General features: G+C 40.7%; 1 protein-coding gene across 1 annotated transcript in view; it reads right to left on the bottom strand.

Moving 5' to 3' along the window:
* Window positions 1-14,462, bottom strand: part of nufip2 (nuclear FMR1 interacting protein 2) — a 30,397-nt gene extending 15,935 nt beyond the window's left edge. The window contains exons 1-2 of the mRNA XM_043718403.1: window positions 14,164-14,462; window positions 3,534-5,246 (exon numbers count right to left, since the gene is read on the bottom strand). Of these exons, the coding sequence (XP_043574338.1) occupies window positions 3,534-5,246; window positions 14,164-14,314 (1,864 nt within the window). The 5' untranslated portion in view covers window positions 14,315-14,462. The remainder of the gene's footprint in view (window positions 1-3,533; window positions 5,247-14,163) is intronic.
* Window positions 14,463-14,752: the final 290 nt, after the last annotated feature.

Here is a 14,752-nt window from a genome sequence, read left to right as displayed (position 1 = left end):
AATTCAAAAGCAGGGACAAATCAAAGCTTGATCAGATTACATTTATCAATTGCAATTGGTATACTTGGACATTCTCACTGTACTAAGCAAATTGTCATCCTCAGGAGATTTAACGTTATATCTCAATTCATTTGGCTTTCTCTCCTTTTAATTCAATGGTCTTTTTTTCCTAAATACTGCCCTTTGTTTGAACTTTCTTACATGCATACACAACCAAGCATTTCAATTGTCATCTTGCATACCTACATTATCCATAACATGACTATTATTGATGAGGCAATCTCTGGACATTGTCTTGTATTGTGGTCTGACCACATTTCCCTTTCAAGCTCAATTCTTTGAATCTGGATGGGGAGAAAGTCTCATTCAGGTCACTGGCTGCACACTTTCCAATTCCCAAATATCAAACGTAGGCATTTAATCCATCATACATCACTACAGCAGCTCTCCACCATGTCTGCAATACTCATCTTCACCCTTTTGGAGAGGTACAGGCATGATCATTCACCATTAGTCACTTAAGAGCATCGTTGGGAAAAATAAGAAATTTAAGTGTCATCAAGAAAGATTAAAAATATGTTGCTTGTCATTTTGCACTTTGCCCCAACTTTCTTTAACCCTGAATTTGGATCTGTAGTTTCTCTCCTATCAGAATTCATTTTGATGAGACCCACCTCACTCACAATAGCCAATTCCCACAAAAAACTTCCCTTTCTGGCTCTCATGTTACCCAACTTAAACGTTCTCTCCAATAGTCTCTACTGTCAAAGATTGCAAAAATTTGTTAATTCCTCTGTCCTTAGAAAACCAGCTCCATACCATTCCCTCTCCAAAATCCTTAAACAGTTGGCCTCCTTCTAAAATCTTGTCTATCTTTAAATGAGCTTGTTTGAATCTCTCCAAATAGAATTCATTTGACATGGTTGAGTATAAATTTCTGTTTCAATACCTGTCATCCAGCTGGATGACATTCTACTTTTCTTGTTCTACCCTCCTCTTTCCTGTCAAAGTAGAGACTCAGCGATTGCAGCTTTCCTTTTCATGGCTACACTTTACTTCTACATCAATATCACCTGAGGTCACCTTCATAACATCGTCTAACTCCATCCTTGCTAGAACTAATTTGTAGGCAAAATCCTCTCACATGGCTTTAATAACTATTAGGTTTGCCTACACTCAGAATTGAGATAATTCAAAACACTATCTTTATGCACGTGTTGGCTTCTGCTCAAGCAATGCCTGAGTTTTAGAACTATCACCACTATTTTCAAATACCACATATACTCGTGTGTATGTTGAATTTTTAAGATTACTTTTAAAGGATCAATTTTGAGGGTCGACTAATACACAGGCACTGGTTTTGAGGGGCTGAAATTCATGCTGCAGTTCGAAATACCGTATTATTGGCAAAGGTTGATTTGATCACTCAACTAACCCCAAGCAAAGAAGAAAACAATGTTTAACGATAAAGATAATTAACAGTTAAAGCAAGAGACTGGCACAAAAATTTAACATGTCAAAGATTCATTGAAATCCTTCAAAATCACACTGCTCAATATAGTCATGGCCTGGTATAATGGCACACTTAAAATGAAACCTTAAATTCTGAATGTGTAAGTGTCTTGAACTTTCACACCAAATTCTTCTATTCCCCTCCCATTTACTCTCATATCATAAACCTCAACAACATTAACAAACTTTTCAAAGAATTAAAGATATACCAGTACGCAGCCAACGTACCTCGCTTTTAATCAGATATAATGGCACAATTAAAATGGTTAACTTTTTAATGATATTAACTTTTGGATGTATAGTGAACAGCATCCAATAGGTACCGATAGACTTAGTATTGGGCTGAATGAATGAATCAAAACGTGCTGTAATAAACCAAATGCAGTGAGTTATGAACGAATGAATGAATGAATGGAGACGCAATATAGTAAATACAGCGCGGCGAGTAGAGTACAAATATGAATGAATGAGATTTTGTTTAAATGGGTTATTGTGAAAATGCAATTTTCTTTATAAGAGGTTGAAATGCAATATAGTAGGGTCAACTTATACACACGATATATGGAAAATAAGGAACTTTTGGCCAAAATAAGAGATTGACGTATACATGAGATTAAACCTATATGTGGGTATATACACAGTATCGCTAGTTTACTGAAATCCTACAGTCCTCCCAGATCATTGCATTGTTTCAATTTTGGTCTCTTGAATGTTCCAGAATATAATTGTTTCACTTACAGACTGCTGTACCTTCAGCTGTGAAATTCCCTACCCATATTGCGCTACATTTTCCTTCTTTAGGATGGAGAATTAAATCCCTTATCAAACCTATCAAACATAGAAATGAGTATTGATAGTCACGCACTAACACTCAAAATACCTTAGGGTGCTTAATTACATTGAAAAGGTCCAAATCCATGCAACTTGTTGCTTACTCATTGAAACTCAGTCACAAGCAGAGGCTTGTCTTTCTACAATTGCATTTCAAATACATGGGCATTTCAAAGTCTTGGTGGGAAATACACCACCTCAAACGGACCAAAAGTGCAACTCAAAGATAGTGCTAACTTATTGATCTCACTAGGAGGGTTGTGGGAATGACATTTGGAGTATAATCTTGAGGTGAAGTGAGGACGTGGAGGGCGGGTGGGGTGACCTTCATTAACCCATTTCTAAAACTGATGGCGAACTGCTTTAACTTTAGGTTGTTTTAATCTATATATCGTAGCAATGTTACATGTGCATATACTCTACCTACAAAGCATACAAGGTCTAACAAATCAAGGCCGAACAGCAGGCTTGAAGAAAAGCCCCTCGACCTATTCTTTGGGCATTCCATACATTATGTTTAGCAGTGTCAAAAGTTAGATAAAGCCAAATCAAGTGAAAGCAAAACCAAAATTTAAATGGTGGAAGAGGATTGAAGAGTAAAATGACTAAGTTACCGGAGAAGCAATCCAGAAGCATGGGTTCAAAGTATAGCAGAATATTTGAGACATTTTTAATGAGGTAAATAAATAAATTGAATTAAAAGCTGGCTTCATAGCCTGGTCTCATCAACAATAGTGACTGGGTACCTGTGACTTCATACACAGCACTGCAGATGACTCAACTGTCTCTAAAATAGCCTTGTAGGTCACAATTATATTGAAGTTAACTCACTGCCACTTAAATGCTGGCCTGGCCAAAAACCTAGCTCTTGTGCAAAGAATTAATTTCAGCAATGCTAGAAATAATTTAGATAAAAGCAAATCAATTTAAAACAAACAATTTAAATGATGGAAGAAATATCTTCCATCCCATTAAATTACCAGGATCATTACAGCTTGATATACAATTAGGACTAAACAAATACCCAATCAGATGACAGTCAGTCACACCAAGAAATGGAAATTCACATTGTAAGAGGATAACTTCTACCAAGAAAGATTGTTCAAAGTTCAATAAGGTTAGGAAATATCCTGTTAGTGTTGTGATCCTGCACTGCAATAATGTGTGCGCAAGCTCCATTAAAATATTACCTTTAGTGTGATACATAACAGCAGATTTCAAGTCAAATGACCCAAAGCTGTCCTTTCTGTCAAAGCCTCTGTGGTACCTTGGGTTTTCTTTGGCTGACTGCACCAAAGCATTGGTAGAAGAGGCTTGTTGTGGTGTTTCACTCCCAAAGTCTTTTGGGACAAAAACTATTGCACTTTGGCTTGTAGCAGCCATCTTTTGCAGGTCATTAACATGTGGTTCCATAGGCAAGGACATGCCCTCAGCAGAAACACCAGCAGCCACTGTGGCAGTCTTCATGACACTGCTGAGAACCTGAGGGCTAGTCCGTTTGTCTAATTCATAAGCCTTTGGAAACACAGGAATTTCAGATCCTGTTGAAAGCAGTTCAGCACCCTGTGAAACCAAAGAGGCAGCACATTCAGCTTGAAACGTCACCTCCAGAGGTGGGTTATCCACAGATCTTGCAGTGGCTAACTCAGGGCCAGCACTTGGCTCATTTATAAAAGATAATCCCCATTGGTTCTGGAAAATATCCCCCAGGTTTTGTTGAGTTGTCTGTGACGGCAGTTCAACTGGCTTCGTGCTAGGAAGCACAGATTGCATATTTGAAGGGTAGAAAAAGAGACCCTGCTTTCTTTGTTCCATGGCCATTGGGTCTGAGCCATCAGGGGACACAGAAGTCTCACTCCCAGAGGAGGCAGGCACTACAGTATTAGCAGCAGTAACTGTCTGGACTCCTGAAACAGCAATATGCCCATCAGTCACTCCTGAAGCCAAACCGTTAGAGAAGCTAGATGAGGTGACAGCTTTCACAGCAGACATAGGAACCTGTGACAAACGACCTGAAGCTTGTGCCTGAGTGTCCACAGCCAATGACTGATTTGAGGGTGATTTGTTGAGGTTCTCTTTAACTTTACTTGCATAACTAATCTTGGGAACAATTTTTGCACTACTGTTGTCCACTGGGAAGACTGGAGGTGGCTTAAATAGTGTCCAAGAGTCTTCCTTTGAAGTTACAGATGCTACCTTTGATTTAGGCCGGTCTTCAAACTTTTTACCACCACTAGGTTTTCCATCAGAGTTCTTCCGTTGGGTTTCACCAGCTCCCATCTTCGCTCGAGCTGTGACTGGACTAACTGCTGTGAGTTCATACCTTCCACTGGGCTTAGCATTTTCTAGACGATTTGTCTTTTGCTCAGATACCTCAAGTTTGGCATTCTCAAGATCCAATTTTGGAGAACTTGGGTTCCCCTCGTGCTGCATGATTTTGTCTTGAAATAAATTTAAGTTATCAATACTTTTGTCACTATTCCTCCTGCCTTTACGTTTCTTCGGTGTGGTGTAACCACTCTCAGATCCACTACCATCATTGTCGGCTGAATTCTTGACAGAAAATCCATTTGTAATGTACCCAGAGCTGCTAGTTATAACACCATTGAGAAATGACAATGCCTCCTTCTTTTCAATTGATCTGCTATCCCTAGATTTATTATCAAAGACTTTGTCATTTTTTTTGTCCATACTGTTTTTGTGATTATAACTCTTTGTTTTATTACCCACTCGGTTATAGGTGATAGTTTTTGTTGTGTGCCTGGGGTTGAAATTAGTGTCTAAAAATTGCTTCCTGCCATTAGTTGCGCTGGAAGAAATCAAATTTACTTCTTCGGTTTCCTGGCTTGCTGCAAATTCAACCTCGTCTTCTGATCCAGCATCACCATTTAATTCTTCAAAACCTGAAATGAGACAAAAGGTTAGATCTTTATTATTCTTTTAAAATGGTTAAACAACTACCAGGCATCTCTATTTCTCACAAGAACTGCCCTACGGTCCAGTAGGACATTGGTAATTTTTCATTTTAGTATAGAAGCAACAATAAAGGAGCAGTTATAAAGAACGACATTCGAGTAATTACTCAAAATACAAAGAAGATCAATAAGCCAACAACACTGTCCTCAAAAAAATGAACAGGTAAATCTTAACTATAGAAATTGCATTCAATGCACAAGTTGAGAAATAGATAGGACAGCAATCAGGACGTGAGCAGGTAGAAAAGCAAGGAAAACTAGTTCAACAAGGCCAAGAACTTGACTTATTTAGTAAGAGGAATCTTTAAAACATTACAAAACGGCAAAGAATTTGCAGAGACCAATATTCTATTTCCTTCTTGAACATTTTAAAATATTTAACAAGAATCACTTCCTCCCCATTGTAGGTCAGACCAGTCTCCTGAACAAAATCAAGAATTAAAGTTCCCTATTAAATATCACAGCATGAGGAATGACACCAACTGACAAGAACATTCACTACTCTAGCTCTTCAAAACTAAGGAGAAAGTCTTTCCTGTCTGACATGCATGTACCATTCTCCCTAGACTAACCTTCTCCAGAGTATCTCTCAAGGTGTCAGAGATATTTAAAATTAGAGATTACCTTGTCTTTAAATGTGCCTATTACTGATATGGACAAATCTCGGCAATATGAATTTGGAGAAAGAAATATTTAAAAGTAGGGGAAACTAGATTGAAATCAGAAGGAAATCTGCTGTTTTAATATTAACCATTTAACTCTAGCATGGTCAGCTTGGATCAATTACAGCAATGTAATCATTGAAGGTTACATGTTCAAATCACGTTAAGCACAATCTAAGCTGACATTTCAGTGCTGCACGAGCTGGCCACTGATTTTCATGCTAATAGTTGTGCATGCAAAAAACTATACTTCAGAAATAATTAATTAGCAATGAAACATTTTAAAAGATTTGAAGATGCAGATTAACTAAAATCCTATTTCCCCAATTATATTTTCATTAAAATTTCAGTATAGAAGTTTATATTTTTTTCTAAAAGAAATTTGAACAATAGGACACAAGGAAATGGAATGCAATCTAGTAATAAAGAATCTAGATCCTTCACAATGGTATACCTTTCAAGACACACAAATGTAAATTATCTTTACAGTACTTTGGATAATGGATTTTCTTACACTATTTGTTCATCTTTGGGTGAGCACACTGGAATCACAGGTTAAATATTATTATCCAGTAGCTGCAATGCTCACACTATCCAAACCAATTTTACAGGGAAGTGCAGCCATTTATAGGTGCAAGCTTTCAGTACACAATTTAGCAGTCTTATTCAAAGAGTCGACATGGGCTGACATCTAGGAAAATTTTATGGAACAGCAAAGAACTCTCTCGTCACTTCGGGCCCAATGGAAACTGCCCCTTCATTTAAAACACTCACCAACTTTAGATTTTATTGTTAACTCCCAATCTGAGACAGTCTGCTTCTGTTCAAAATCTAGCAGTCTAAGTAAATTCCAATGCACCATTTATCAGCTGATAATTTGTTCCCACTTGCCGTCAACAGATCCTTGTCTCACTCAGCAGCTTCAGACTGTGATGGATTTCTGAGTGAGCACTACAGGTTCTCCAGGGAGTGGAGTACATAATGAAAAATTCAACAATAAAAGATTGAGACACTAATAGCAAAGGTTTGGTCAGAATGTGTAATTTTCATAAATTCATTCCTACTTAAAATCTGTCGTGCACAAGTTTAAGAGTATGTGAAACACAGGGTACATATTGTCCCTTCCTGTCACACAGTTGATCAGGTACAGTGTGAACCAGTTGTTGAATGAAGCTCTCTCACTGCCACATTAGTGCGCCTTCAACAGGAAGGAAAGGCTGGCTGAGTAATTATGACTTTGAGACCTCTGTTATGCAATACACTGAAAATAAACATATGTTAAGTTAATGAACATTCTATCTTTGCCCCTACAATGATCTGCTACATGATCAATTGATATTTATCTCTTCTACTTAAATGAAGCTCAGAGGAACCTCGATTATCCGAACATCGAATTATCCGAAGGAGATCTCAAGGTCCCGATAGAAACATTACGTCAAACAGCTGTTTCAACCCTGATAGCGTCTTTTGTTTGCAGGTACAATGATTAAAAAATGAACTCAGCTCACTAAAATGCTGCCGAGAATAGTCCTGGACAGTCTAGGCACCGTCTCCAAATGAATGAACCCTAAAACTCCCCCTTCTCTAGATAATCTCTCCAACATCGTCCTGCACAGGGTAGAGGTGGAACCTGTCAAAACAGTGCATGCGTGCATGTATACACGCATGCTATTTGGAGACTCACCCCAAAAAGGCAGCAGACGGGGGTCAGGTGGTGGGTGAGGATGGACAGGGGTGCAGGGTTGAGGGAGCAGGATCTCATCCGTAGTGTACTTTTGCAGAGACTCCTGAACAGGGAACAGACCTTACGGAAAACTCCGAGCCGCAGAGGAAATCAATTAACCGAATAAGCAATTATCCAATGAAATAGTGCCTGCCCATCTAGCTCGGAAATTCGAGGCTCCCCTGTATTTGTGCACAGTGTAATCAAGCATGAAAACTTTAAAACAGACCAAATCTCTCGATATGAGCAGTAGCATGTATTTTCTGAAGTCAGCAACCGATGCAGGAAGGAGTCTGGATAGCTCAGTCGATACAGCACCAGACTTTTAAATCAAGGGTCAAGGCCCTTTTCATTCCTGAGTGGCTCAGTGGTTAACACTGTTGTCTCAGAGCACCAGGGACCCCCAGGTTCAATTCCAACCTTGGGTGACCATGTGGAGTTGCACAATTCTCCCAGAGTCTGAGAGAATTTCCTGTGGGTCCTCCAGTTTTCTCCCACAGTCCACAGCAGGTTAGCTGGATTGGCCATGCAAAATTGCCCTGTAGTATTTAGAGATATACAGATTAGGTTGGTTAAGTATGGTAAATATCAAGTTATTGGGATAGGGTGGGATGCTCCTCAGAGGTTTGGTGCAGACAGAAAAGATGAGCCAAATGGCCTCTACTTGCACTGTAGGGATTCAATAAATCTATGTTTTAATACTTAAAAGGTTCCCTGGTGCTATTTTCTTTAAAAGAAAGTGAACTCATGTAATAGCATGTAAATAAAACAGACAGGCAACATAACAATGACGCATTAAACGGTTAGTATAATTACAATGTAATACAGTCTTGCCATGACCTCTGTTCTGAAGAGTCATATTGGACTCAAAACTTTAAGATTATTTCTCTCTCCAGAAATGCTTCCAGACCATTTGTTTTTATTTCAAATTTCCAGCATCCACATTATCCTGCCTTTATTCAAAGGTCAAACACGTTTGCTAATCCAAATTAGTCTAATCAAATGACTTCGTTATATAACTCATGTACAAGAAAATTAACCAATCACAAAACTTTTCAGAAGGAACAGATAACAGAATTGCTTCATCAAAACAAGTGGACAGCAATTTGCTACACAGCATGAAGAGAATGCTTGTCCTTTCATGATGGGTAAAATAATTCAAGACTAACTATTATGAACTAAATTTTCAAACAGATCAATATTAGGGAAGTATGGCAAAAAAAAAATCAATTTTCCTTTGAATGCTATTTAAAAATCACCCAACAAAATCAATGAGCAACTTTGAAACATTTTATTCATTAAACTTTCATCTACCTTGTGGCACAGTGGTAGTGCCCCTAGACCTGGACTAAGAGCCCCAGGTTCCAGCCACACCTGCTCGAGGTGTGTAATTACATCACTGAACAGGATGATTAGAAAAAAAAAGGCTAATTTTTTTAAAAAGTCATTGGTCAAGGTGAGAGGGGACAGATTTAAAAAGAACCCATGGGCTAACTTCTTCACACAGAAAGTGGCGCACGTATGAAACAAACTGCTAAGGAGCTGATTGGGGCAGGTACAATCACAACATTTAAAAGGCATTTGGATGGGCTAATGAATAGGAAGGGTTGAGAGAGTATGGGTAAAATACTGGCAAATGGGAATACGTGAGAATGGGGATGTCAGGTCGGCACAGACAAGTTGACCAAAGGGTTTGTTTCTGTGCTGTATGACTCCATGATTCTATGCTGGACCTGTAATGTAAAATGGAGTTGAGATGCTCCACAAGTGAACTATGAAAGCCTCAAAACAGCAAATAAAGATTCAAATTACCTTTAAATGGGAAGATTATTTACAAAAGAAGGAATTCAATTAAAAACAGAATAAACGCATTCTATTTCAAGAAAATGCTGCACTTGAGTTATATAACTTTACTACAATAAAGCTATTACTTTTATAAAACTGCCACTTCAAACCAAGCAAGAGCAAACTTCAAGCTGAAGATTCTGGAATTTTTTCTGGATTGTTTACTGCCCTCAATGAACTCAAGAGTTACATCTAATTCAGAGCAGCTCAAGAGTTTTTCACCAGTGTTAAATAACTTTACTGTAATTTTACTAACCCACTGATAGAATTAGAGAAGGTCATTTGCACCACTTTTTGAACAAGAAGCGGTTTTTTACAAATTTTTTCTCTGTATGCAGGTGTGAGACAAAGTGAAAGACAACAGGTGTACAAATCTTTATTCAATTTCCACCACCAGGAAGAAAGGAAACATCCAAGTGGCCAGTGACAAGCAGTGCCCTTCTCAGAGGGCAATGCTGTGAGATCAAACAGTGAAGTGGAGGGCAGGGATTAAATCAAAATAGAGTTGGAGGGGGAAGATAATGCACACCACTCCCTGCCATACCCACCTGTCCCTGAAAGTTGGTGTTTGTGGACAGCGCGTGCTCTTTCTCCAGGGACATAACCATGGAAGCAGGGCAGGCAATGAAGAAGTGGTTTTTTTGAAGACAAATTTAATCAAATTAAGAGGCAAATCAAGCATCTGTCTATATTCTGCATTATACTTGATCATACAAATCATAGACTCACTACAGGCCATTTGACCCAACAAGTCCACACCGATCCGCCGAGGAGTAACCCACCCAGACCCATTTCCCTACTACTCTACATTTATCCCTGACTAATGCACCTAACCGACACATCCCTGAACACTATGGGCAATTTAGCATGACCAATTCACCTGTCCTGCACATCTTTGGATTGTGAGAGGAAACTGCAGCACCCAGAGGAAATCCACGCAAACACAGGGAGAATGTGCAAACTCCACATAGACAGTTGCCCAGGTCCCTGGTGCTGAGAGAGTCATAAAGTACAGCACGGAAACAGATCCTTTTGTCCTACTTGTCCGTACCAACCAGATATCCCAACCCAATCTAGTCCCACCTGACAACACCCAGCCCATATCCCAGCAGTTCAAGCAGCATCCGAGGAGCAGTAAAATCAACATTTCAGGCAAAAGCCCTTCATCAGGAATACAGGGTCCTGATGAAGGGCTTTTGCCCGAAACGTCGATTTTACTGCTCCTCGGGATACCGCCTGAACAGCTGTGCTTTTCCAGCACCACTAATCCAGAACCAGCCCATATCGATCCAAACCCTTCCTATTCATATACCCATCCAGATGTCTTTTAAATATTGCAATCATACTAGCCTTCACCACTTCCTCGGACAACTCATTCCAAAAACAGACCACCCTCTTTGTCAAAAGGTTGCCCCCTTAGGTCTCTTTTATATCTTTCCCCTCTCACCCTAAACCTAGTTAAAAATCACACAACACCAGGTTATTGTCCAAAAGGTTTAATTGGAAGCACACTAGCTTTCGGAGTGACACTCCATCAGGTGTGTGCTTCCAATTAAATCTGTTGGACTATAACCTGGTGTTGTGTGATTTTTAATTTTGTACACCCCAGTCCAACACCGGCATCTCTAAATCACCCTAAACCTATGCAGTCTAATTCTGGACTCCACGACCCCAGGGAAGAGACCTTGTCTATTTACCATATCCATGACCCTCATGATTTTATAAACCTATATAAGGTCACCCCTCAGCCTCTGACACTCCAAGGAAAACAACCCTAGCCATTCAACCTCTCCCTATAGCTCAAATCCTCCAACCCTGGCAACATCCTTGTACGTCTTTTCTGAACCCTTTCAAGTTTCACAACATCTTTCCAATAGGAAGGAGTCCAGAATTGCACGCAATATTCCAACAGTGGCCTAACCAATGTCCTGTAGAGCTGCAACATGACCTCCCAACTACTGTACTCAATACTCTGACCAATAAAGAAAAGCATACCAAACGCCTTCTTCAATATTCTATCTACCAGCGACTCCATTTTCAAGGATCTATGAACCTGCTCTCCAAGGTCTCTTCGTTCAGTAACACTCCCTAGCACCTTACCATTAAGTGTATAAGTCCTGTTAAGATTTGCTTTCCCAAAATGCAGAACCTCGTATTTTTCTAAATTAAACTCTATCTGCCACTTCTTAGCCCATTGGCCCATCTGATTAAGATCCTGTTGTAATCTGAGGTAACCCTCTTCACCATCCACTACACATCCAATTTTGATGTCATCTGCAAACTTACTACCTATACTTCTTATGCTCACATACAAATCATTTATATATGTAATAAAAAATAGTGGACCCAGCACCGATCCTTGTGGCACTCCACCGGCCACAGGTCTCCAGTCTGAAAAACAACCCTCCACCACCACCCTCTGTCTTCTACCTTTGAGCCAGTTCTGTATCCAAATGGCGAGTTCTCCCTGTATTCTGTGAGATCTAACCTTGCTAACCAGTCTCCCACGGGGAACCTTGTCAAACCCTTTACTCAAGTCCACACAGATCATATCTACCGCTCTGCCCTCATCAATCCTCTTTGTTACTTCTTTAAAACACTCAAATCAGGTTTGAGAGACATGCTATCCCACGCACAAAGGCATGTTGACTAGCCTGAATCAGTCCTTGCCTTTTCAAACACAAGGACTGTATTAAGCATTTTATTTTCCTGCTTACAATAATATCAAACCACTTGGAAAGGAATAGCAAAGTTTGGAGTAATACATTACAACTGAACAAAGCCTACTTTAAGAAACAGAAAGGCTGTTATATGCATGTTAACACAATTCAAAATTATGAAATTAGCTGGGAGACCTCTTTTCACACAGGTTAATTATAATAATGAACAAATATACAACTAGATATAAACAGCTCATCAAGCCATGGTAAATGCTTAAATATAATGGCATTTCTTCACATAAACAACCCCTCAGATCTCAATCACAAGCAGTTGGAATTAAGACAAAGTCCTCAACAAATTATTATAGTGTGTATCCTGGATAGCTTGAATGTTAATGTAAAGTTTAAAAATAATCATTGACATCCATATTTGCCAGTATTCAAACACTTATGACAAACTACATATGTAGGAATGCTTCTGACATTACTGAATATCCACCATTTCACATATTTTTGAAAATATGCCTGTACACAATATACAGTATGCTCATTTAAATCCAGTGTGCTTGTAAGAATCTAGCACATAGTTCAACCTTACACTTAATGACAAACATATGACTGATCTACACATTGAATTAAATGTATTTGAAGACAAAAACGCATGAAAGATTTCTGAAATCAAAGCAATTCGATTCTTAATGTAAATGAAACAAGTCACATCAGGTTATTTTGTGAATGCCACGCATTTTGCGCCTAGGCTTTCTTTACCTGAAGTAGGCCCTGGTGAGACCCAAAATTCTGTTTCACTCTGCAAATGCCCTGTCAATATACCGTAACTGAAATAATTTTGCCCTAAAAATTAAATGTTTTAAGAATATTAAATAAAGATCTCCAAACGAAAAGTGTTCGATGCTCCCGATTGTAACTGGACCGCTTACATACTTTCCCACGTTGCAAACTGTCTATGCCAAACACTGCACCTGCCAAATAATGGACTCTTCCAAAATATCTCAAAAATTAAAGTACAAAATCACGAATACATATTTTCCGGGCGGGGGAGGGAAAAGAGCAAATCATGTAGAGAGAATAAATAGAGAGACGAACATGAAACCTCGAGATGAATCTGTAGGGTGTTAACTGTCGAGGGCGAGATCACCCTTGAAGACCAGAAGATCAAAAGAAAAAGAAAAAAAAAGTCAAATGCTGGAGCGAAAAAATAGACGAGGCGAGGAAGGGGCCGCTAGCAACACTCCCTGTCTTTCCTAGTTAGTGTGTGTCTGTGCAGGAGAGTGGGATAACTGTTTATAAAGAATCTGTTTCCCCTTTCAAAAATAAGAACCCAGCAACAATGCAGTCTCCTCCTGTTTGCCAGAGGTACATTGAGCTGGCGGGGAAATTGTTGTTTAAAAGGAGATGACCATTCAACTCTAAAGAGGGAGAGACTGTGTGTGGGTCTCCTCCAACATGGCGGACAGGAAATGGCAGCTGAAGAACATTCCAGTGAGCCGGCATCATCATCACCACCACCGCCGCCACCACAACCATCATCATCATCCACGGGCCGGGAGGCCGGGGCCTGCGGCCTGCGGCCTGCCCACTCCAACACACACCGGCAAAGCCTTTTTGAAAGTAAAAAAGGCTCCAACCATCCACCACCACCGGCGGCACCCGCGCCTCATTCCCTCAGAAGAGAGAGAGAGGGGGAACGTGGAGGAGGAGAGAAAGACAGACGGCTATCAAGAGACGGGGGGAGGGGGGGGAATTAAGATCCGGCCCGGCCTTCAGGGGCCTAAAGAGTATAACTAAAGGCACCAAGGTCACCAGGAACCACGGCTGCAAACCTACCTCCCACCTCCCCACCACCATCATCATCATCAACCGACATTTTTTTTATAACCTATCCCCCGTCAATAACATTTACACCGGTTTGATAAGATCTCGGACTGGGCTCTCACCTGTTTTCTTCTTCTTTTTCTTCGTTTTCTGACCGTCTGAGACATCGCTTACTTTGGTGATTAAGTCGCAGGCGGCCTGCTGCTGTTGGGCGTCTCCATTGGTGAGAGGAGCGGGAGCTGAGGGCTGCTCGCGGCCGCACTTTTCGTCCATTGAACGCGAAGGGAGGGGGGTGGGGGAGGGCGAACAGAGACAGATAGACAGACGGGGAGGTGGCACTGCGCCTGCGTCCTACGTTTACCCAACTGGCGGCAGCTGATTCGACACGCCCGACCCGGTCTGCCCTTCCCCTCCCTCTCCTACTCACTCTCTGACTCTGTCCCTCTCGACACGCGCACCGCTCCACTCCGAACGGCACATTCGACACGGTCCTTCCTGCTCCGCCTTCTACGCTCCGCCCCCAACGTCCTGGACCGTCTCGTGGCGAACGCGAGACCCAACTGTTTGATGAGTTGGCGCGGGGGCGACGCCACGTGATGGGCCGAAGGGTCTCTTCCTCTTCCACACCTCGCCCTCGATGAAGGGTCACCGAACTCGAAACCTTAACTCGCACCCCCTCCCTCCTCTGTTGCAGGACACTGCTGATTTTCG

Source organism: Chiloscyllium plagiosum, chromosome 28 (assembly GCF_004010195.1).
Source record: "Chiloscyllium plagiosum isolate BGI_BamShark_2017 chromosome 28, ASM401019v2, whole genome shotgun sequence".
NCBI classification, from domain to species: domain Eukaryota; kingdom Metazoa; phylum Chordata; class Chondrichthyes; order Orectolobiformes; family Hemiscylliidae; genus Chiloscyllium; species Chiloscyllium plagiosum.
This window is presented reverse-complemented; position numbering and strand designations above follow the sequence as displayed.